Source organism: Lemur catta, chromosome 14 (genome assembly GCF_020740605.2).
Source record: "Lemur catta isolate mLemCat1 chromosome 14, mLemCat1.pri, whole genome shotgun sequence".
NCBI lineage: Eukaryota > Metazoa > Chordata > Mammalia > Primates > Lemuridae > Lemur > Lemur catta.
Window position 1 is genome coordinate 4,216,990 of NC_059141.1, and position 25,885 is coordinate 4,242,874.

At 42.6% G+C, this 25,885-nt stretch overlaps 2 protein-coding genes across 6 annotated transcripts in view; one reads left to right on the forward strand and one right to left on the reverse strand.

The window, feature by feature from the left end:
• INSYN2A (inhibitory synaptic factor 2A) overlaps positions 1 to 6,228 on the forward strand; it is a 38,977-nt gene extending 32,749 nt beyond the window's left edge. For both annotated transcript variants that reach the window (XM_045569239.1, XM_045569240.1), the window contains one exon: positions 4,418 to 6,228. In XM_045569239.1, the coding sequence (XP_045425195.1) occupies positions 4,418 to 4,601 (184 nt within the window). In that variant the 3' untranslated portion in view covers positions 4,602 to 6,228. The remainder of the gene's footprint in view (positions 1 to 4,417) is intronic.
• Positions 1 to 25,885, reverse strand: part of DOCK1 (dedicator of cytokinesis 1) — a 469,449-nt gene that overhangs the window by 272,653 nt on the left and 170,911 nt on the right. For all 4 annotated transcript variants that reach the window (XM_045569235.1, XM_045569236.1, XM_045569237.1 and 1 more), the window contains 2 exons: positions 15,356 to 15,483; positions 13,582 to 13,677 (listed from right to left, as the gene is read on the reverse strand). In XM_045569235.1, coding sequence (XP_045425191.1) covers positions 13,582 to 13,677; positions 15,356 to 15,483 — 224 coding nt within the window. The remainder of the gene's footprint in view (positions 1 to 13,581; positions 13,678 to 15,355; positions 15,484 to 25,885) is intronic.

Consider the following 25,885-nt stretch of genomic DNA (forward strand, 5'->3'; position numbering starts at 1 on the left):
ACCACACTGAGTCTCAGGGAATGTGCAGTAGCAAGACAGGTTCAGTGCACATGGAGGTCTTAGCACAACTGTTCTGTTGGACGGTTCCCTTGGCAGGAGGCAGAATGGAGACGTAGGTAGGGAAAGGAGAGCTGCACAGGGAAATGATAACAGTTCTCCAGGCTTTGTATCTTCCAAACACCTCCAGCAGTCCAGGCATCTTTCCATCTCACCCAGCACAGTCTGCAGCCTGAGGCATTTAAGAGGGGAGCACACCTCACACAGGTAAGGCTGGCCTGCCTTCAAGCCCCTTTAGACTCATGCTTTGAATCTCAAGAGTCGGGACTTTTCCCAGGCTGCTTAAGCATTCACCATGATGTGCATGTCCCCTTGCCAGTGCATTACAAATGCCCGATCCGCAGGCAGGGAGTGGGCAGTGAGACCCAGGGGATTGCAGGGAGCTGTGCAAAGCCTCAGCCGACCCCTGCGGTCTGGAGCCCAGACTTCCTGTCTGCCTGTGTGGCTGTAGGATAAGCTTCTGTGCTGGTACCACCCTGGGAAGGCAGGTCCAGACAACATGGTTGGAGGCATGTGACTTTGACAGCACTTAGAAGCAACATCACCCGGAAAACAGTGGCCAGGCCCTCAGCTCAGGGCCCTCCTCTGGTTGACAAGAAAAATGAAAAGGGAATAAAATAACACTCCAGGTTCCCCCTGGCACAGCAACAGGAGCAGCTGGCCACTCACATGCACACCCTGCTTGTCCAAGGATGGGACCCTGCCCATCCTAGCCAAGATCTCACTGCAGAATCCTAGGAAAAGGGGAGGAGGGAGTTGGGGCATAGAGCTGAACTCCAAAAAGACATGGGTGTGTTTTTGGCAGAATAAGTTTCAGAATCCTCTTAGATTAAGTTCTGATGGAATGGAACCAAGCCACAGACTCCACCTGGAGTGGTTCCAACAGAGCTGCCGCTGGGAACAGCACTTTGTCTGTGGCAAGGAGGGGACCTTGGCATGGGAGGAGGGAGGGGCAGCAACGCCAGTGTCACAGGCCAAAGTCAAGCAGTGCTGGGTAGCCAGGACTAAGCTGGGGTAGAATTTGTCTTTCCAGGCTCTGTTCTCATTCATTAATTCTGGCAATATTATTTAGACAACCACCGTGACTCAGGCCCTGACATACTTATTGGGGACAGAGACAGGATGACGTCATGGCACCTGCATTTGGGAAGGTGGAGGCAAAGTAATATGGAAACAAACAAACTAGTTGTCGATGGTCAGCGCAGAGAAGGAAATAAGAAGGGATGGATGACAGGCGGTCTTTTGGAAGGAGGTCTGCCAACGAGCAGGGTGTTTGTACACAGGGAACAGTGAGACAAGGAGTGCCCAGCCATGCCACGAGCCAGGAAGGGTATTTCAGGTTGGGGGAAAGTAATCACCATGAAGAGGGTAGTGAGGGACAAAGACACGGCACTGGGGGTGGGGACCACCACCCATACCACACGTCTGCTGGGTAGCCATGAAGCTCAAAGCTGGAGCTACCACCATCCAGCAGGCAGGCCCCCCAGCCCTAAGTCTCTGTCTTAAACATGGAGGGAGGTCTGTGTGCAAGGGAGTAACAGTGTCCCAGAATGTCACCGGCAGCTTTCATCTGAGTGCTCCAATGCACCCAGAAGAGCAGGTGGTTGCTTTCTTCTAGCCACTCGGCTATAGACCAAAGGGACTTTTGTCCTCTAGCAGCCAGAGTTGGCCAGACTAGTAAACTTCTGATACCGCCCTCTCCAGCCAACTGTCTACTTCAGACTCAGCCCAGGGACGTGGTGTGCTCCATCCAAGACAAGAAATGTCATCCAGCAGAAAGCAATGTGCAAGCAATGTACATTATTCCTACCAACTAGCTAGTGTACGCACCTCCTCACACGACCTGGCTGGGACACATCCATCACCCCACAGCAGATGCGCTGTAACTCGCATGCTACAGACTGGGGCGCTGTGGGGTGGCAGCTCAGCCCCCTCACTGGCCCCACTGCCAGCCTTTCACAGGCTTACGCACGTCCCCCAAGGAACCCGCTCCTGTCTGTGCTTCCCAGTGCAGCGTAATGGGGACGTGCAAACAAGAATCAACTCAACAGATAACGTTGAGTCGTTCTGTTAACAAGAACTCAGATTAGATTACCTTGTGATTACATGCTTCTTTGGTGTGATAAATTGGTTAATAACAGGATTCCCAGTGTAGTTGCTTAATGGGAATTCAATAATTACAGGTACAGAACTGTACTGTTAGCCTAGGAAATCCTAGCACCTGCCCTCCCTTCTAATAACTCAAAACCTGTCTGGGACTGTTGAGGTGGTTATGATCTGGAGAGCACACTTTCAACAGTAGCCAAGCATCTTTGCACCTGACATACCGGATATTCACAGACTCGATTGAAATGCTCTTGTTTTCTTTGTTAAATGTCCAAGTTGAAGAATTCTCTAATAGATATGTTTCCTAGTTAGCTCTTATTTCCATTATAAAATTAGTAATCAACAGATAATAAGGATATTATCAGATACTAATAATAATATTTCAATCGCATCTTACCTATAATTTAGGAAATACTTTCATGGACTTTTGGGGGTGGGTGGGTAAGAGGACAGACCATTACCGTAATTTAGTGAGACAGCCAAGACAGGAATTACTATCTGTCCTTGAAGTGGAGGAGACTGATGCTTAGTGACACCCCACTCCCCACGCCAGCATCAGGTGTGGGGTGGAAATACCATGTTCTCACTCCTGCACCATAGCACAGGACTCGGGCTTGAATTTCATACAGGGAGCACATGCTCAGATTGTACTTTTGGCGACTGTCTTAAGAGGGACTGTGCCTCCATTATCACATATTCTTAATTAACAAGATTTAATTAAGTTTCTAAAATTTTATTCTACTTCCTATAAATTTCAGCATAACCAAAGAGGCCCTCTGAAATGGGGGGAAGAATAACTTTAATTTTAGGAGCAGGGGTAACTGGCCGTAAACTTCTCTGATAATATTTTTTTAAATTTTTGAGTAATAGTATAGTCTTTGACAAATAAGAAAAATGCAAGAGTGGATTTAAAACATAAAATGGTCCATTAGATGGGTCTTGAACTTGTTTCAGAACTCCAGATAATACAGCTTTGCTGTTTTGTCTTTCTAAAATGTCAAAATTTGGCTCGGATTAATGGTTCTCTAAATCAATAGGATTTCATGTTTATAAATGGTTTACGGTTCCAGTGGATATGAAATGTTATGAACTCATGCATTATCATCATTGCTGAGCCTTCCCTGAAATCTACTGACATTTAGTCTGGCATCCAGACCAGATACAGGAGGACAGAGCAGAATTCTCCCCGGGCCTGGCAGGATGGTACCCCTGGGTACCCGGCAGGGCTGGGGGTGAGCAGGAGGGGGGTGAGCATCTGCATGCCGGGATTCCCATGAAAAACAACACGTGGCTGGGGACTGCTACCCCAAATGCCATGGGAACCTGTTAGGAGTGAGGGAAAGTGCTCCTTTTCAAAGGCATGGAGAGGAAGGAGGACTCTAGGCAAGTTGATAGTCTTCTTTAGAGAAATTTTATCAAATATGAAAGACTGTATTTTAAAAAATCATCTTTAATCCCATCTTTCTAACACAACATTATCACTACTGGCAAACGTCCTTCCACGTGGCTACATGTTTGCACACTATGGCTTCAGCTCTAATTGTAATGGAAGTAATTACAATTTAGTGTTGTTTTTACTGAACACAATCCATGTGTCTCTCTGGGAAACTGTGTTTGATGACAACTGAGTAGCAGTCAATGGTGTTGACTTGGTGAACACACTGTTTTCCCCAGCGTCGGGTACTATGGCTCTGACCAGATGAGATTTTGCAAGGAGAACAGAAACCAAGGTCATTTCCTACTGCGATTGTTTCACGTGAGGTAAACAGATGTCTCTGATCATGTGACACAGTGCACACAGGAGAGCTAGCATGCACCTGGTACATGTGCATTAAGATGACCTCAGCCCACTCATGCTTTTGGTGATCTATTTTATCCCACGAAGCACATGTGAGAAGTCTATGGACAAACAATGTGGTTATTCATATTTTACACTTTTCGTTTCAACAAATACATTATATACTTTGATACCAACTATGTACATTAACAAAACTTCAAAAGGTCACCCATGGAAGCAAATAAGTTATTTTCCAAAGAAAATGAGCCTATTTGAAATATTTCACAGAGACCTAGAGCTAAAACATAGAAAAGCCAAATTGCTTTATTATTATACCATAAAATTATATTACAAGCATGAATGACCCATGAATGATCATGACCCTGGTAGGAGGTCACCGAATTTTGCTGTCGTTAAGGTAGGGTCTTTATATGGGAAAGATCAAATGCTAAATTCTTCACTATCCTTCCTTTCTAGTGTGGAGCTGGATTTTAAGCAGCAAGAAGACAAACTCCAGCCAGTTCTGAGAAAACTCCATCCTGTTGAGGAAACTCAGGTTGCACCTTCGCCTTACTCTCAGGAGACTTGCTCCTCCACTCCCAAGCAAAAATCCAAAACTGAATCTAAAAAGCATGGAAGATGGAAACTCTGGTTCCTTTAAAATTCATGGTGTTTGGAGTCTCAAGGCCGTCTTTAAAACCCACTGGAGTTCAGTCAATCCTTTTCCAAAATGAATAGGATGGAGGGAACTAGAGTGCCCATTTGGGTACCACCCACTTCCCGCTCTGCGTACCAAAAAGGCCTTTGTACCAACAGATAACTAACAGAAGCAAGGTATTCAATGTCACTCCTTGCCAGCTGTTCTTTGCAGTTCCCTGATGTGGGATGTAAAATCTGAAGTGAAACTTCTGTAGTCAGAGATGATAAGTAAAAATTCTATTCCCTCCCCGCTCCCTGATCTGCAAGTAATACGTTTATCAACCTGTGGAACAGCAGGTATCACTCTGTACACAGCTAAAACTCATAGTTATTTTCAAGCCTTTATTTTTTTTAAATAATGAGAAGAAAAGGCAAGCCTTATGTTTGCAAAGGACTTCATTTTTATGTTTCATTTTGCAAATAAGCAGGGGGCGAGTGCAATTTTCAGCACATCAAATTCCGGAGAAAGCACAATTTTTTCAAGTGGTCAGAGACCATGAATAATCTCTAAAATGTGACTATATGTATATCTGCCTTCATGTGCTGTAGCGCTAAGCCAAGTGACCACATCTCAGTGTCACATTGACACTTCAAATTTAGCATCTTCTTCATCTCCAGACTTAGGACATGTTTACTGCTCATCTTCCAAGGAGTCCCCCAAAGTCAGGATATGCCTTTAATTACTGCAAGTTGACAGGGTCAGAGCTATTGGACACTAAGCTTTCTTAGATCTCGTTTTTAATCTTTTGGTACCCAAAGGCCAAATGATAAATTCTGGCAAGAATTTGAAAACACACAGAGATACACCATGGATAATACAGTCACCAGTAAATCACAGGCATCCTGTGCCATGGGAGAAAGTGTGTTTGTGGATCAATCCTCTGAGACAGTGTTCGCCACTGTAAGGGCAGCCAGATGTTTCCTACAGTTGCTTATGCTTTGTAACAACGGCAGAAGACCTGACCATCTCAAAGAGAAACAGCGTGTTTAGTTTAGCTGCTACCATCGGACAAACTTAATGTCGCCTACATTTAACCTAGTTGTACTAAACAACGACATACTTAGGGGAAAGCTGTGAATCAAATGTTTTTAGGTATTTTTTAAATCAACAGTAACATTTAGAGTTCTCTCTTGATTACACATTGCAAGGTAAATCTTAGTTCCTTTATTTTTTCACTCATTTCTTTGCACCTTTGCAAGTATCTTTTTATAGAAACCAAAATCCCCTAGTCTATTACTGACTTTGTCTATCAACTTTTTGCTTTTCATGATAGGAAGTAGGGATCTTATTTTGCCTTTTTTTGTACAACTTAAATTTTGAATAGTTTGTGAACATACAAGAAAACCTAGTCTTCAAGTTTCTGTCCAGCAGTTTCCTACCAAATCAAGTGCTGACATGCACCCCTCACTGAATAAATGCCAAACACAAAGTGGCTAACCATGGTAAAAGGATCTCAACCTGCTTTTTCCAGATTGGAGCTACTTCTTGCCATGCATTTTCCTCTTCACTCAACAGCAAATCTATTTTAGTTCTAAGTGTTTTGATTCTACAAGGACCTAGTGATCAGTAATCAGATCTGGACTTGCAAAAAATGAAGAGTATATTGTATAAATACTTATTGGGGGTGACTCAAACAATACCACAGATGTATGCTTTAATTTAAAACACACACACACTCTCTCTCTTTCTCTCTCTCTACTTTGGCGGAAACACTATATGAGGATTCAAATCCCTGAATATCAATGAACAGAATTGAGAAATATTTTTGTGCAAGAACAATGAGCAAGTTGATCCTGCACCATGAAGGAAGTGCAATTGTTTGTCATGTAGACTCAAAATTTAAAAGTGTTTCATGTTTTTATACTGTTTTTAACTAAAGTTATAAAAATGTTTGCAACATGTTATCTCTCCTTATGTTTTAAGAATCCCAACTATCTCAGTGAATTGAAATAAGGGTGTTAGCACTGTTCTAATTAGTTCTATAAATCTGTCTAAACAAAAGGACATCCTAATATACAAAATAATGTCACTGTTTCAAACCAGTCTAGACCAAAAAATTTTTTTTTAATTTGAAGAGTCAAAAATGAACCTCTGAAGATAAACTAATTCCTCCTTAGAAATAAAAGTGTCTTCAAAATAGAGAAAAATATTTTCAAAATCATTTCATAGTTTAATTGCAATGTGTCACTAACAGATGATGATTCTTGGAAAGATTCAAGTAAAAACTTTGATACAAAACCAAGGTAAAACGTACAGTGTTCCCTCATGTAGATGTACATGTGGCATTACGTATAGAGATTAAATTATTATACTTGTCATTAAGTTCTTTATTAATTTTTAAATAAAAAATCAAAGATGATTTATGCAGCTATTAAACTTATTTCATGGCTTCAATGAATTGGGAAAATAAAAGGAATCTAAGAAAGTAATAATAAAGGAAGAATGTTTGGGCTAAAAGGCATTTCCTCAGATCTGTAGAAGATGAGACAACTGTGTGGCCTGGGCACTGCCACCCAGGCTGGCCTGGCCTGGGGAGGGGACTGAAATGCTTGCCCAGTCATGTACCCCACACACAGGCTTTGGCCACCAGGAATACAGGGTGACTTTTTAGGGTGCACAGGGCACCGTACAGGCTCACAGCAGCATGTGTCTCACTGAGGTCTAATTTTGAAAGAAGGTCAGAGGAGATGACTAACCCTATCCAATGCTGCCACAGCAAATCTCCCAATGGCCCACTGGAGGCAGCTTCTCCATAGACCTTCCATTGAGCAGGTGCCACCCCAGGGCATTGGCCACCTTCTTCTTCTCTTCTCTGCCCTGGTGGGGACAGGCGCCCCAGCTGGGGTGTGTACCTGCCTCCCCTCACCCGTCTCCACAGGCGGCCAGCAGCTGCCTCGCTTCTAAGGAGAGGCCACCATGCCCTCTCCCAGTATCTGCAACAACAGAGGCCACGTGCCAGGGTGGGGGCACTGTAGGCTTGGAAATGAGGCTCCTGCTACCCTCACAGGTTCCTCAGGGAAAAGAAAGGGCTAAATCCAAGGGATCCATGCAGAAAGAGATAGAAAGCCTGATGCAGCCTCCTCGTGGGAGAGGTTGGAGGGAGGACTCCAAGTCTCATTCTGTAATCATTTCTGAGCTACCTACTAATGCTGCCTCAAAGGTCCTGTCCTATAGACACCGAGATACCATGAAGGGGCTCCTGCCACACAGGTGCTCACTGGTCACTCTACAAGTATGTGACTCACCTCTAAGCAGCAGAGGTCCCAGGGCCTTTGCACCTGGTCCTTCAACTCGGACCCTCCCCCAACTCCAGAAGAGTATGAATGGGGAGGTACTCGAGGTGTGGGAGAACGCTGCTACCTTGGAAAGGGCTTGGGCAGATATTCCCGTGCATCCTGCAAGGCAGAAGAGTTACCTATTGCCATGGAGCTCTGAGATGAGGCTATACTATCAGGTTTAAATAGTGTCATAGTCCATGGCCCAGCAGGAGGCTGAAAGACTCCAATCTTCAAACAGTACCAAGAGGGATGCCTTGCCACTGCATTTCCCTTGGTGACCCATGGTGGGCATGTCATAACCAGGATACACAATCCTTAATTAAAACTAAGAAAACACATCATCAAGTAAATATGTTTTGCTTTTTGCCTTTCCTAGAAGAGAGGAAGAACAGGAAACAAGAAAGACGCCATGTACTTTTCCACATTGTGCTGTTTGTAACAGCACGGTATGTTCACCAAGCCCACCACTGGTGGATCAATTCTTTGGGAACATTTTTATCAGCAAGTAAAATTTGACTTGATTACTAATCAAGGCAGTTTCATTGGTGCGGTGCCACCTAAAGATCAGAGCAGCTGCTTTCCACATCGTCACATCTTCTTTGAGCTATGAAAATTCTATCACTAGCACATGTGCCATGCGCTAAGTGTGCAGCCAATTTATTTAACAGAAGTGAACAGCTATCTAATGCAAAGATCAGAAATAACATCCTATTTCATAAATGAGCATAAACTGATCATGCTATAATGTGTAGCATACATTTTGGCCAGTGGCAAGGTCATGTGAAAACAGCATATTACCTTTTAAGTAGCTCGATAATTAACTCTAGGCACCTTTGCAGTTTGGTATGAGTATGCAAGAAATGCGGTGCATATTTTGCCCATTTGATGACAGAGTTTTTATTTCCTCTGCAGTAAACCCACAGTTAGTGACCAACCTTGAAAAAATATAGGAATATAAAAAAGAAGGAAAAATTGCTGTAGCAACACCAAATAAAAAGTGAACTTATAAAGTTACCACTGCTCACACATACACACGTGTTAGGATGATTTTCAGAAAGCGAGTAGATTTATTAGAAAACAGTACAATTAGAGACGTTTTTTATGATGCTGTATACAAAAGCCACACATCTATTGGAAACATTTATAACATTTTTCTTTTGCAAATGAAGATGAAAAAATCATGGTTTTTTTAAAAGCACATTCATCCTTAAACCCCATTGGAATAAACATCTCAAAATGAATGCTCATGCATGGAGTTATAACATTTTTGTGAAAATATTTGGTTATGAGTCTTGGTTTAGAAAAAAAAAAAGGCACTATTCCCTGGGAAACCAATTCTATTACACTATTTTCCAAATGAAGAAGCATGTCAGGTCCTTATAAATCACCCAGGCTCAAAGAAAACACTGGGTTTTCACTAACAGCAAATTCCCCACCGATGATGCTGTTGTCACTATGAAACACAATCCCCATCCCCATCAATGTCCGCCACAGCTGGTGTTCAAAGGGGAAGCCAAATAACTCCCATCACTTGAGTCTCATGAGTCAAAATGCACCAGTGATCACAAGAATATAGGGAGAATCCAGGCAGAATTTTCCCCTTCCCTAAGCCCACCTCTTTGAATTTTCCAAGGGAACCTTTCCTTGGAAGAAGCTTACCTTTTCATTTTAGTGAATGAGTAATTTCCAGGCTTCTGGTGTGTATCCAGGCCATAGAAAAATCTTTAAAAGTCCTTCTCACTTGATTACATTTTTAAAGGACCCATTAACAGAATGTAAATCTGATCATTTGAAAGAAGGAACAGCAGCTAATATCATACGAGAAGGAACATGACCATGTGCTACTCATTTCATCAGCTCTCATCCAGCTTTGCACACAAGTACTTATTCCAGGAAAGACACACGCATATGTGGGGGTACCAGGTCACCAAATGGCCTGGCCAAGCCACCTGCACACAAGACCACCTAATCCAGTGGTGGCCACCTGCTCAGAACCACCCACGATGAAAAGAGTGCTGCTTAGTGCTGAGGACCCAGAAAGCTTTTTAAAAAGGAAGACAAAAATAAAATCTGAAACCTGACTTCACATAAAACCAAATATTTTACTCCATTATTCTACAGCATCAGACTACATTGGAGTAAAGAGAAAATGCCCTTTTCATTCTGTGGCAAGGTTACTACAAAGCTGCTGTTTCAGGGCCTGTGGTAGGTACCCACACGATCTAAATTTTACAATTGCCGAATGCAGTTTGCTTTGTTTTGTTTAGAAAGTATAATACGTAGGGTCAAGGCACATTACCATCCTATGCATGAGTTGCATCTCAACTGCCCATTTCAAATATAATCAACTAAAATAAATGATGCACACTGCAAAGTAGAGTTTGTATAAAATATCACAGATACAGATAAAAGCCTTACACTATGTATCCCAACTTATCCAACTATGTGTGAAGCTCCTCAATTCTCTGTTCCACACATAAATAGACAGGGGGAAATCATCAGGCCTTAACAGCCTTCCCAATTAAATCTTATTCTGATGGAAAGAGAGGTAACATTTCTAGTATCACTGTTGACAGATAACACCATGGCATAAATCATTAAGTGAAGGATATCAATTCAAGAGTTCCTTTTAATCACTGCAATTTTTTTCAATCCATTTCCAGTGATTACTTAGAATTTTTAAGCTGATTCATAGTTATGTAATTTCTACTATATTTATGCGAAACTGAGTAACGCAGAAAGATTGAAATCTCTAAGGTCTAATGGAATGGTATAGCTCACCCAAAACAGATTTCTAAACTATTTTCTGTTCTTTTTCTACTCCAGAAGGTCCACTGATTAAGTTTTTTGTCCACCTTGTCAGGGATATTTTTTGCCCCGATCTTTCTCTAACCTAAATTCACAAATCAACAACAGTGGCATTAAAAAGTTAATGCATAAATCTACATCTGATGCAAACTGGCAGAGCAAGCTTGGGCATCCCAAGCAGGGCAGCATTTCCCTCTTGCTACTCTGTTGATGCCAGAGATAGGACTCATGTTTGGTCTGGGACAGAAAAAGCCTCTGCACAACTCAAATTTTCATGGTGAATGCCCTTCTTGAAAACATCTTGATGTTGTCACCACTCATTAAGTAAATTGTAGCTTATTTAATACATTTTCTTTTAGATTTCTTCCATGATAGCTTAGCTTTACAAAAGAAATTCAAAGGAATTTTTGAATGTTTTTAATAGACAGTAACTCCTAAGGGTTCTTTAGAACACATGGCTTCTTCCAAGCCAGGGCAATGCCAGCCCTTCAGGAAATGGGCACCTAACCCTTACCTGGCCCTTCCACCTCCAGTAAATCCTGGAGTTTGGCCCCAGGGCAATGACTGAAAAGTAGAAAAGAAAAAGGTATTTATTTCCTGCAAAGCTACCTTCCAAACTAGGACGGAGACCTAAGAGCAACTCCAAGTTCCCTTCAGTGCCTCCTGCAATGGGCCACGGCCATCAGGATCATGTGCCTCAGTCTTAAAGAACAGACCGTGAAGGAGCTCGGGCACCAAGCAGGGCTCCGAGCAAGTGCTGCCACACTAGCTGTGGGGTCTTGAACAATTTCTCATCTGTCTTTTGGGGCATTTTCTGCAGTTGCATGTGCAGGGGGAAGGTGAGGAATAATGAGAATCTCCCCATTAGTTACGCAGCGCCTACTATATAAATACGTGCTCAATGGAGAGCTGCTACTGTTGTCATCACTATCATCATTACGCCTGAGACAAGATAAATTCCCCAGAGACACTCTGGACCACAGGGTCTGAGAGGAGATGCCCTGCAGGATCCCTTCTACCCTTTGATCAAGCTGTGAGTATGTCCTACCACTTCTCCACATTCCAAGGTGTCCACCCAGACTTTTATGGGCTTCCTCTCTGCCCTCCTCTCCCCAGTTAATTGCTGGCCAGTGGGCTCTAAATCAAGACAACACACGCCTAGTATAAAGACCTAACCAGAGACAGGACCATGCCTCGCTAAACACACATAACGCAATGTCCCCCTAACCAGACAGAGCACTGTACCCTCCTAATCCAAGACAGAACCATGCCCCTGGACCATTCCCCCCTATCCAAAGATAGGACCAGGCACCCCTGCCCAGAGACAAGACCATGCCCCCTACCCAGAGACAGGACTGTCTCTCTCATCTGCCCACTAGGCAGACCATTTCCAGAATGCCCGTCAGTCACTCACCATAATGGCTTCAGTGCCATCATGTCATGCACAGCCTCTCTCTAATCCAACCCATTCCAAGATGGGTCTTAGCAGAATACTTGGTTGGACACAATACTTGGTTCAACTTCAAGCCACACACCATTCATTCTAACTTAAGACCCTTTCCTGGTTCTACACATGACAGTGTGTGAGTGCACCCGTAGCATGAGCCCTGGGAGACAGGAACACCAGGCCTCAGGGATGCTTCTAGAGTCACCCCAAGTCCTGCTCCATAGGGCTCAGTGTGCACTCCACATTAAGCATATAAAGTTGTTTCTAGATTATGAAAAAGAATAGTTAGGATGAAGAATATGAAGAAGTTACATTTACATAATAATGGGGAAGTCTGCTGAAAATAAATCTGACTTACCTGAAAACATTTTACTTTCTAATTCATACACGTTATAGTACAAACTTAAATGAGCTATACTTGAAAAAGGAACATGTGAACAAAGCATGTGTTGGGACTCTGAGACATAAACAAGACTGCTTCACTGGACAAAAACATACTAAGGCAGCAATAGTTCTCTTTCTATGCTACTTGTCTGTGATTCACCCCAAACTGCATCCTCTGTTGTGACACCAGCCATAGAAACGGAACGTTCTTGCTACACTGTCAAAGGAGGCATGCTTCACCTTCCTGTTCCTCCACAGAGATGCAGGAAGAAGGAAAGTCACACATCAGGAAAGACCAATGTGCCTTGTCCGAGTACCAGGAAAAACGCTCAACAGACTTTTTATTCTTTGATTAGAGAAGTTATGTTTTTTGAAAGGCCATACACCAAGGTTAAACAGTAACACAGACTAAAAATTTAGAAAACTAAACGGAAACTACATGTGAATCTTTTGCCTAAGAAAACAAACTTAATAATGGGCGTGGCATAGGGAGCAGAAAATGCTGGAAAAAGGCATCAAGACATGAAACTTGAAAGGCTAAATTATCATTAAAGCAATCTTGAAAACAACTAATAGTTGTCTATGCCTGACTACTCCATATAAGGCAAATGCCTAAACTATATTAGGCAATAAGAAATAGCTAAGCTGGAGTACCTCAATTACTTTCCAAGGTCCCTCATAAAATTTTATTAATGGCACCTTAAATGTAAATACATGTAGACCAAAAACACTGCTGAAACAATGAGGACTTAGAAGAAAATACATATCCTTTGCTAGAAGTAATGAGAAAACTAGAATCCAATGTTTCTGTCTCTGTGAAACTGGATTTCTTACCCTACCACTTTGACACTTGGAAAATGAAGACGCTATACATACCAGACTGTGTCTTGACTACTCACTCTATTGTAATAAGATAAGCTTATTTTCAAACAGCATTTGGAAAAAGAACAGATAGAGTTTAGGGACATTCCTGGGAAAGATGCTTTCCAGGTCAGCATCCAAGTACATGCCACTGAGCACTTACGATGAGTTCGGAATCCCGCCCCATGGAAATGACAGTTCGGTTCACCGTCCGGAGAAGTTTCTCCATGATTATCTGGACGTGCCTCTGAGTCGGCCCCTGGAGAAGGACACATCAGTGAGAGTCAACACCAAAGACAAACATTAACATGCAAGCCCCAGCGGCTGTCACTGAATCCATTTACCCTGTAAAGAGTAAATCAATTACAACCTTTAACGAGATGAAAAATGGCCCTTGTCAAAGGCAAAAGCCTTTGCAAAGAAGACTCAAGGCATTTTATTAATTATAGTCCATTGATGATAATTTGTTATATATACAAAATCATAGTAATTTAATTTAAGCAAACTCTTAAAAATAAAAGCAAATCTGTTTAAACAATAAAATGTTTATGATCCCTGATTAGCCCACCAATTAGCTTCCTAAAGACACTTGGCAATCTGTGGATGCAAGGCAAGCAGAGAGCAAGCCCAGGCTCTGCACGTCAAGTCCCAGCAACTTAAAGAGTCACACAGAATGGAATGTTTAAGTAGCACTTGGCAAACTACCTAAAATTCACACTGCCTTGGCATTTTCTATCAATAAAAATTTCTTCTTTTATTTAGTGTATTGATTCTTCTTCATGAACTTTGAATCTGATTAAACATGCCCTCTAGGCCATTCCCTAAGGTCACCACCTCCTCCATGAGCCTTGGCCATACAGCCTCTCTATCCCCAAGCCCTTCTCCAAAGAGGGAAGAGCCCGGAATGCGACCACAGGAGGCTGGCCTCCAGGTGAAGGCTTCTAAAACCTTTCCAAAGGCGATGTGACTGAAAAGCTGATGGAAGAGCCACCGTCACCATGAACAGATTTCATCTGATATCCTTCAAAAGCACTAACCAGGACCTGGGAGAATGAGCCAGTGCTGGCTGAGGAGGCCACCAGTTCTGTGTGTACACTGACTACGAAGGTGACCCAGGGTCATGTGGGAGAGAGCTAAGGACAAATCCTGTCTACTTGAAATCCCGGCCACTCTGTCCGGGCGAGGAGCAACGGTGTATACAAGGCCCTGTTTTCACCTATCCAGACAGATCTGGAACATCAATGAGGTCACAGGTGTGTGCAAACAGGATGCACCAACGTATATGGTATGTTAGGGGTAGAAGGCACAGGGTGCATTTTCCATGTGTGCTTGCACCCACTTCTGATGTTTAAAATAGTCACGGGATCAAGCATACAATTTAGATCTCCAAAAGGAGACACCTGGTTGGCTGAGGGGGTGGGGACAGGAGAAGAAGGAAGAAAGCACAAAAGAATTTACCTGTAGGGAGAGGGGCAGAAAGCTGCTCTGCTCATTATATTAATAACACTCAAAAGTACCACGAGCTTTTTAAAAAACAACTTTGTGCATGTATTATTTTAATAAAAATGAGAATTGAAAAAAAAAAGAATGCAGGTAATTAGCCAACTTTTAAAAGCAAAGCCTTTTTTTCTGATCTTAAGGATTGAAATCCAGGTCTTGGGAGGCATTCTGCTAAGAACAGCCAGGAAATAAAAAACTGTTTTCAATGCAGAAGGATAAACACTGTAATAATCACCCTATACACACAAATAAAATTAATTTAAGGGTACAACTCTACAGAGAGAAAGAGGGAGGTGAAACCCTAAAATTAAGGCCTTTCCTTTTTAACCAAGTAAAGTATAACACTGTACCGTAAGCCTGTGGTTTAGGCATGTGGCAGGACGACGCTTCCTGCACAGCCCTGGGAGGAAGGCAGCCTGGCACAGAGCATCACTCACCACGTCCTTCCTGTACAGCACCTCCAGGACATTGCTGAGCAGCTGGCAGCAGGCCTCCAGGTCCTCCTGTCTCTCTAGGTGGTACTTGAGCTGGTCCGTCATCATGGGAAGCAAGATCTCTCTGCAGTCTACACGGGACACAGGGCAGCCAGTCAGTGGGGGGACCCACCACAACATGGCACAAAGCTTGTCTGCTCTTTGAGGCATTTGCATTTACTTTCTGCAGCATGTGACACTGACATCCGGAGAGGGCCGATTACTTGACTATGAGAACATCATTTCTATGTAAATATTAATAATTCACACACAAACACTCACATGCACGCATCTATGTGTGTATCCCCACGTAAATATACAGTGATAATTCATGAATGTATTAATACATAGCCCACATAAACACACATATACATATATCCCATAGCGTACACATAAATGCAGACACAAACACAAGTTATGTTTTTAACTAATTTTCTCTAATTATAAATCTACTGATTTACAAGATTAAAAGACATACTTATTACAACAAAAATTATTCGAATTGCAGCTTTTTGCATCTATTCCTAGGAGAACCAAGGTGTGGTTTCCTTCTCCTGGGCAAAACAGGCCAGTCCTGGGATGTGGCAAGGAGAGGCACACACAGCCCTTCCCCATGCAGCCTCCTGGCCTGGGCTGGAGAGGGCTGAGAAACGGCACCCAGACAGGGCTCTGGGAAGTGTGAAGGAAATGATGGGACGCTGGGGTGTAAGGCTCAGGGGCAAAGAAGGTTCAGGCTTCCATTTTGTACTTAAGATAGGAGCACGGAAAGGATGTTCAGGAAATAAGATTGAAATGCAAAATCCTAATTGTCTCTTCCATTGGGAAATCCAACTTATCTCGAACACCATCCACTCTCCAGCGTGGACTATCTATTTACAACGGCAGGTCTGCGTTTGACACTGGCCCGGCCATCAATGTTTCCTTTGAAGGCAGAGCACAAAGAGAGACAGCAGAGCTCTAAAACATTAAATAGACTCAGCTGGTTTTCAGGATTTTACATTTTAGGACTCACAACATTAATGATCTACAAAAGCATGTCTTGCATTATTTTTTTACATAAGAAAAACGTAAGTACGCAATATTGGAATGGTTCCTGTAAGTACCCACAAACACATGTAGAACTTTCCCAAGGACTACACTGCAACGAAGGATGGGTGCAGGCAGGTGAAACAAGGACTCAGAAATAACACAAACCCTTCTGCTCCACTGGCTCCCAGTAAAGCACACGTGGGCAACTCACGCCAAGGCTTTTTCCAATTTCATTTTGATTTCCCCAGGGAAAGGACTGATAGCACCTTCATTTTTCCAGAAAGAGTTTTGTCCAGTGAATATAGGAATATATGAAATTATTTGCTGACTTCACAATTACTTCATCAATATTTAGGCAGAAGTAATGCATGAGATGCTAAGTGCTGCACACCTTCCGGGAAGAGGCCAGGCCAGACCAGACCACTGGCCATGATGTCTGGGACCCTAAAGGAGGCCAAGGAGGGAAAGCACATCCAGACAGGGCTGTCCCATAGGGACCAGGACGGTCCCTTCAGGTCTGTGCTCGTGGGTGTCGGGGAGGCCTCCAACGATGCCCTTATCTTCTCGCCCAACCCTTTCTGTGATGCTGATGGAAGAACTGAGGCCCCCACGGATGCCGTGGCCCCTTGAACTTGAGCGAAGTGCTCCAAAAAGCCAAGACACGCATGCTGTCCATGTAGGAAACTGTACCCAGGTTAGAGCAGCCCAACAACAAAGCCAGCCCAAGGAAAATGGCTCAAGAAAATGATTTTATGGGAGTGAATCCAGCCTGAAACACTAACACACTGAACGTACTATTTCCACAAATATCCCATAACATCAACATCTTCCCTACAGAATCACAATGTACACAAACTACATCTACCCTCAGTAACTCTGGATCCCCTGGCCTTAACCACAATGCAGCATCCAACGTAGGGGCTACACTGCAAACACCCCCACCCAACCGGCAAGGTTCCCAGACAAACCTCAACCCTGCTCGGCCCTGCCCACACCCTCTCATGGCGCCTTGCCATGACATCCCCAACACAAGTCCTCTTTCCCTTTAGCTGGAAACACCTTGCCTGTCATGCCCTCCTTCAACATGCGGCAAGCCCTGGGCCACCCCTGCCACTTGGTCATCTCTATCACTGCCACCATTCTGGAGAACACGTAGAATTTCCAAGGTATCTCAGAGGAAGAAGTTAGAGCCATCAAGACCTGAGCAGGTGGTGACAGCTCCTGACAATGTGACTAAGGAGAAAAAAAAAGACTACATCAGTTTAGCAAGGCTATGTTCCAAAGCAAGCTCAGCAGAGACTCAAAAGAGGCAGTAGGCTGAGTGGACGGGTCGGTCCGGGTCGGAGGAGGGCTGTCTTCGTGAGCAGCTCTAGAAAATCAGAGGAACACAGTTCTGGACACAGATATGGCAGAGCTGGCCCCACAGGCTCCAGTACCCAGATGTCCTGGCCTAAATCCATCCCTCACCCGCACCATTTATCCGTCACGCTGGGCAGGCAGTTGTGGACCGTGCTGTTCTCAGCACTAATTGAGTGTGTTGGTCTCATCCGTCAGAATTACTCCGGGGAGAAGGAAGTGATGTCTGCCTGTTCATCTCTGGCAGGGAAATGCTATCAGCCCCCTTTGGCTCCCTGGCAGGAATGCTCACCATCCGCCCGGCCCGGCCTGGAGGTCTGTGTTAGCTTTGCTTGTTGGCTAGCCAGCCTGTCTTCATAAGAAACAACAAAACTTTTGGAAATTTCATTGTCATTTTGTCACGTTTAAAGACATTTATTCACTAAGCCCCCTGAGAAGATACAAAACCATCTGTTACAATCTTTCTGATGGACGAGAGTCCATGGCGTGTCATCCTCCATCACCCACCCGTCCACAGCTGTTGGAGATGAAGTGAAGTAAGTGTCCTCTAACTATAAGGATGAAATGAGACAGTGCTTGAGGAAGGGCTTTGCAAGAAGCATCCAACACACCACTATGAATTTCACCCCTCCCAGCACCACCGGCATCAGGAAACTCCAACCAGACAGAACTCCAAGCCTGACCACAGGACAGGGCTGGATCACTGAGGATGACTGGCCAGACACCCAGGTTCTCCTTAAAGGCCACAGGTCACTCTACCCATGCCAGGAATCTCAAACAAGCCTCCAAAGGCAGAGGGCTGCAGAGGCAGCAGCACCATATAGCATCACCCACCACCTGATCCACAGAAATCTGTCTCATACGCCCAAAAGGAAGACAGGCAAGTCCTCAATGCTCCAAATTCAGAGAGGCCAGGGGACAAACGCTGGAGGTAGCACAAGCCAAGAGGTCCATCTGTTGATGACCCATGATCTGCAGGCCTCAAATGCCCAGTTCTCAGAACACCTTAATCACTGGTGGCTTTAATTATTTGTTTGTCCTTACAGGAATGCAATCTGTGAGAGTGGAAGCCTTCTCGTTCTCCTTAACTGGAGTACCCCCAACACATAAACCAAGACCTGATTGTGTGTGTGCTTAATTTGCAATGGCATGCACATTGTATCAAATTAAAGCACCTGCTGCCCAGTTCTCCTCCCAGGCCTCAATAAATAAACAGTAGCTATTCCTAATAATAATACAAATAATATCATTATACAAAGTCAGCCTTTTCAGCTAAAAGTACACAAAGAAAACTAATGCCTTAGGGCTGCACAGTCCAACACTGCAGCCACTCAAAACCTGGCCACTCCCTAACAGCAAAAACTAACGCCAATTTCTCAAAACCTCATCTTTAAGGGGCTACCCTTATTCTGCATTTCCATCTACAGACTATAAGGTTTTTCAAGAAGTGGTGAGGCACAAGTTTTTAATTACAGTGAAACTTTCAAATTTTATCTTCAGTCAAGAAAGCAAACCCAGGGCACTGAGGAAGGTACACCACATAGACAGACAGACAGATAGACAGACACACCCCTGAGATGAGAGATTTTAAAACATGAGCAGCTGTCTCTGGCAGCCAAAGACGAGGCATCTCCTGTCACACCAAGGATGTCCCAACTCAGTGTCCTGAATACCCTTCCCTGTGGACAAGTGTCATTTCTACATGATTTGCACCAACAATCCCATTAGGTCAAAAACAGATGGCCTGAGAAGCCAAGAATCCTCCCTCTCATCCCCCCAAAAAGCCTTATATTTTCAAAGGAAAACATATCTTAAATAAACTGTCCACACATGACCTTTTGAAAACTCTGAGCAACTACTTGACCAGAAGTCCAAGAACCAGGGTCACTCTAAGAGTTTTCGAAAAAGCCTTTTAATCAGTTTACCACACATGCAAAGAAATAATAAAATCCACCTCGCTTCCTTCTTGCTCTGGATCATGGACAAGTCACTTAAACTCTTTAAGTCTTAATTTTTCTTATCTGCAAAATGGTTGCTGTTGGTTATCTCTCGAATTTATTGTGAGAACCGAACGATATAATGTGTATATTTAGCAAATAGTAAGCATACAACAAACGGCAATTGTTAACAATAATAAAGGTAACAGTACTATACAAAGTCAGTCTTTCCAACTAAAAGTGCACAAAAGAAAACTAATGTTTCAGAACTGCGCTCTCCAATATTTAACTAGTGCCACTAAGGAGAGGAATTTTTAATGTTAACTAATTTTAATTAATATAAAGTCAACTGTAATAAGTAATAGTTGATTTACTTATTAGAAACAAGTGTTTGAAAAAACGTGGGTATGTGGATCTAGTTTTTCAATGGTAAATTATATTAAATGATAAAAATAAAGATCAAGCACCTGATGAAAATTTAGCATCCAAACTTAGATGTGCTGTTGGCATAAAATACACACTGAATTTCAGAGGCTTCAAGTTAAAAAGAAAAAAAAGAATGTAAAGTATTAGTAATTTTTACAGTGAATTCACATTGCAGTGATATTTTAGATAAAATATATTATAAAAATTAATTTCACCAATTGCTTTGTATTTTATAATGTGGCAACTAGGAAATGTTAAATGATGTACACGGCTCGCATTCTATTTCTGTTGGACAGCACAGTCTAAAAGGATACTAGAAAGCAGATGTTAAAGACCTAGCGTGCGATGTCTCACTTTCCTGAACTGGTGTCATCATCACATGCTGACTCAAGCACAGCTCTCTCCTAACAGTTACCTCACCACATGTATGTGACGCCAGGTCTTGCCTGTGTCCGATAGTACTGACTCTAGGCAGAGCAGTGACCTATGAGGAAGCTAGAATTAGCTGGCACAGTTGTCCTGTTTTCTCTGCCATGTTCAGAGCAATAAAGGCAGCCCAGCCCAGGCAGCCAGGTGGGCCGGGCTCCGTGTGATTCTGCTGTGAGGATAACACGGGCCACCCTTTCACTGTCCCTTCCCCAGTATGATCCACAATGATCAGAGGGAGCAATAATTCGACATCTGTTCATCCTTAGCTGTGAGGGCCAAAGCCAGGATGATTAATGCTCTGGTAATGGGCATAGAGCAAAAAATATTAATCTTTATAAAAGGTATTCAACAGGCATCATCAGCTTATAAATATCCAAGCAGAATATCCGTCTATAACCCCATTACAGCTCTACATTAAAGAAAGATGCAAATACAAGAATGAATTTGTCCATTTAAAACATCCATTTTTATGAACACTGAGTAATGTGTTTCTTAATTTTTAGTTTGATCACATTAAATAAATGATCCATAAAGTGCATTTAATAACCTTGTGCATATTATGGAGAACCAAGATCCAAAATAATACGTTCAGTAAGAATAAAAGAGTAAGAGCCATATAAATAGGGGGTGCTTGCTATTCACCTTTTATACATAATCATCTTATTTTTTGATCAGCTAAGAATCCTGTATCCACTTGTTTCAAAACATTCAAGTGGTTTCTCCCTCCACTCAGGTCCTCAAGCAATAGAAATACAGAAGATGGTGCCATCACCCGAAGAGGTCGAAGGAGCCATACCCTTAGGTCCACATTTTGCAGATGTGGGAACCGGGAGCCTGAGCTAAGGGATATTCGGGATTGCACTGCTAAGCCCCAGCAGACCTGGAATTAAATGTCTGAGTCCTAAGCTAGAGCTGCTCAGGGTAAATGATCCATGCATGTGCACATGTGTGTAAACATGTATATGATTCAGATATACTTACATATCAAATGCAAAGCAATTTTTCCAAGAATCATTTTAACCTAACAAGTCATGAAAGTTAGCAGTACCAGGAGAACAAATTAACATTGCTAGGTCACTTTTCCTTCCCAGTCCCATAAAATGGTGTAAACACAAACGCCCTACACTGTTTCTACTCCTCACAGCCCAGCAGCACCTTTTTTTTTTTTCTTTTTTTTTTTTTTTGGTCTTTTCAGAGATAGGGTCTTGCTCTGTCACCCAGGCTGAAGTGCAGAGTCATAATCATAGGTCACTACAGTCTCCACCTCCCAGCACAAGTGATCCTCCAGCCTCAGCGTACTAAGTAGCTGGAATGACAGGCATGCACCACCACACCCAGCTAACTATTCTTATTTTTTTGTAGACATGGGGTCTCACTATGTTGCCCAGGCTGGTCTCGAACTCCTGGCCTCAAGTCCTCAAGTGATCCTTCCGTCTTGGCCTCCCAAAGTGCTGGGATTATAGGTATGAGCCACCATGTCCAGCCATGAGAAGCTCCTTTTTGAGTGTTCTGCTCGGAACAGCACCACTCAGCTGAGTACAGAAATAATCAGAAATGCAGGAATCTGCAAGTCAGCCCTGAGGTACCCAACGTCAAGAAATTTTAATTGAGAGGGTGACAGAGCAAGTAAAAGGATCTCAGAAGTCAAAAGGAGAAGCATGGCAGCACATGGACAACCAAACAATGGGAAAAAGATGTTTGTCAAAGAAGTATTCTCTGCATGCCACTATGAGGCCTTGGAAGAGGGGAGCTATCTTGGAAGAAGGGTGTGGGAAGTCAGATATTTTGTATCCTTAGTTTGGAGAACTAGAGGTGAAATTTTCATTACTACTGTAATGACAAATCGTTTGTTGGAAGAAAGAAAGGAAAAAAAGAGCCATAAATAAGTCTCATTTATAAGTAGATTTTTAAAAAATTAGAAAGACTCAAGTAAAATGCCAGGAAAGATTGTGTGGGAAGATTCAGGTGAAGAAGCTACTGTCTAGGCAGTGGAAGCACATCAAGGAGGTATCTTGATGAGTCCAGAAGGAATTCTACAGGGTGCCAGCTGACAGCCAGAACCTCACTGTGCAGAACACGAGAAAACAAAGAAATAGAACACACAGGGCTATTGAAAGGTGTGCATTCTTTAAACCAGGAAAATGAAAGTAACCAAGAACACAGGTCTTGGTCAGTGTGATCCTGAACACACTCCCTCTAGGTTGCCCTGACAATAAAATACATGTGGTTAAAATTAAAAACGTGGTCTGGACCAGTTCATCTTAGGGAAAGGACTGTGCACTCAGGAAGGGGTTTATACAGCAGAAAAAAAATGAGCTCATGTGGCAGAACCTAGGAGACTGCAGGCTGACCTGAGGCTCTTCCTACTGTCACAAAGAAGTTACTGTAGGCAACATGTAACACAGATACAGAACTGCACTCTCAGGGCCTGGAAGGAATCATGGACTGGGGAACCCAGGGACTTGCTCTCTTGGTGCCCAATGTGCACATGACCAGATCTGAGACAACTGAGGCAGCCTCTTCTCAGACTGCTCTTCCTGCATTCGACATCAAGCAAAAGGAACAGAGGGCCACCGAAGCAGGTGCAGAATAGAGGCAATAGACGATGATAAGCTTTAGACCAACTACACCAGGAAGAACTGTTGGCACTGCCAATTTGACCACAGATAAGAAGTCCTCACATAGAAAGAGAAAATAAATATTATTAAAACTCCATGAACATGTAAGCACAAGACTATATGGTTTATCTATATTTAATATATTGATGTGTTTATTTATTCACTATATGCATCTCGTCTGTTTCAGATGGCATTTGAAATGAATCAGTTTTCAGAATGCATTGCTCATGCAGTGGGTGTGACACAGTTCAAGAGTAGATGATGGATCTGTAACACACCAACTCCTTAATCAGCACCATGGTGGTGGACAGCTCCCTGCCTGAGACTCTGCTTGGAAACCAAGGCTTCCTAACTAGGGCTTCTTAACTCTGGTGTCCTTATCTGCAAATTGTGATAAGCAGTCTTTTCCATTTCTATATGTTTTAAGTTGATGACTCTGAAGACTCAGAGAAAGCAAACTCACTAACCAATGGTCCTGAGCAGATGGTAGATGTTCAATAAATTATGATGGAATGGAAATGAATATAATTAAAAAACTGAAATTGAGCTCACCCTCCTTGATTTAATAAGCCATTTTTAAAAGCCTACACTGTTTTAACAAACGGCCTTTTCAAAAACACATATAATGAAAGATAGAGAATGATATACAGAATGAGGGATGAAAAAGGTACAGTAGTGCAGATAAAGATTAGAAGTTTTCTCAGGGCATGAAGAAAACAGAAGAGAAAATGATGTTTATGGTCCACCATTATTTAAAAGAATCAGTCTTCAGGGTTCACAGCTGGTAATGTTCATTAGAAGTCATCAGTGCAACTATCTAATTAAAGTATTCCGGAAGTCTGTATGAGTGGTATACTAAGTGATTCTGGAAAAATTGGCCTCAACCCCTATTTTTCTTTCTGTACAACATTAATCTAGTTAACAGAACGACTACAGAGTAGCTCTGGGTTTAAGATCACGCTCAATAAAAAGAAATAAGCATTTACCACTGTGATGAAGCACAAGAGATTTTATCTTGATTTGTTTATGGATCAAAGGATTGAGAAAGTATAATATGGGCCTGTATTGAACATGCAGCTTTTCTAAGATTTAAAACATTATAAATTGATTAAAAGACTAATTTTTAGAAATACAAATTTTCTATCTTGGATGTAATCACAATGATAATCGTCTAGGAATCTGACTTTAATATTTCCTAATAGCTAGTCCCAATAGGTATCTGGGACTTTGCCCTCATATTTCAAAGGGCTGCTTTAACTAATGTTTCCACCATTAAAAAGGAGAGTTTTACTCTGCTTGATAACTAGAGGAATCATTGACCTTGAAAATAAGAATGAGAAAAATAATTTAAGTTCTCTAGGCCTAGATTTTTAAGCAGCTCTGTACTGTTCAAGAAATAGAACACAAATGAAGTTTTAAAAGGCCAATGAACTCTGTCTAAAGGCAGCCTTTTTGCTACAGTAATGGCAGGAGCCTCAGGAAGGCCAGGGCAGGAGGGAATGTTTCCTGTTCCTACTCATTGAGAGATTCCAACCACAGGAAAATAACAACAAACTCAAAACAAAAGAACCACAAAGGGGTGCCAAAGAATAGAAGGCTTACAAAAAAGTAATCCTTAGAGAACATTAAACTACTGGCAAGACCAAAAAGAGACAGTCTTGAGTAAACTTTACTCTTCAAATCTTACACCCTCCTCCAAGGCAAACAAACACAGGGCACAATGCTAAGTACATGGTAAGCACTAAAGAAAAGCCGTCAATTACTTTGGCCACTATCCAAAGGGGAATATGGAAAGATTATATCTTGAAAGGATGTAATCCTTTGCAAAGGAGGCAAAGAAACGATCCAGTGTTTATCAGAACAAGCTTCCCAAAGGCCTCAGATTCAGAACATGAAAGGAGCTACATGGGTAAAAACAGATGCTCCCCAAGGACACCCACCTGTACTCAAAGGCTTCTTGCCAGTGTGACCAACGCTCTTCACTAATTTAAAAGTTAATGCTACATCAGGTTGATTCACCTTATTCTAATTTCTATAACATTAATGTTAAATAATTTTGTGGACATAAATCCTAAACCTCAGTGTTCTAGTGTTTTAATTTCATTACAACTGCAACTTCTCATTTCTATAATATGATTTAAGCTTTAATTTCCACAGCTTTTGTCAGATATGTGGGCAACAATATAATCACATGGGAACAAAGCTATAAATGCACAAATTATGAAGCTTTGACCTTTCCTTCTTTGTATTTCGCTTTGAAAATCTGCTTACTCCACACCACAGATTATATGCAAGAGTCATCTTTTTTTGAAGCACATAATCTATTTAACCAGCTTTCAAGTAGTCAAGTCACATTGTGAGACAACGCTGAGAAGCCATCACGGCCCATTCATTGCGTCTCGTGCATGGCATGCTAAAGAGTCAGAGGCCCTGCACCTCAGCACAGGAGCGGGGTGGAGGGGACACCAGCGTGGGACCAGCCCCTCTACACAAGGCCTGTTCAGTAATAATGTCGTTCACTCTGTATTTCCACCGTACATTTAAAAACACACCCCAATAGGATGCCGTGATGGCCAGGATTTGCTTCAAAACATCTGGAGGAGGGGCACATAGATAAAAAGCTTGGCCGTGAGTTGATAATCTGTGAAGCTGAGTGACGGGTACATGGGTGTGCGTTACACTCTTCTCTCTACTCCTCT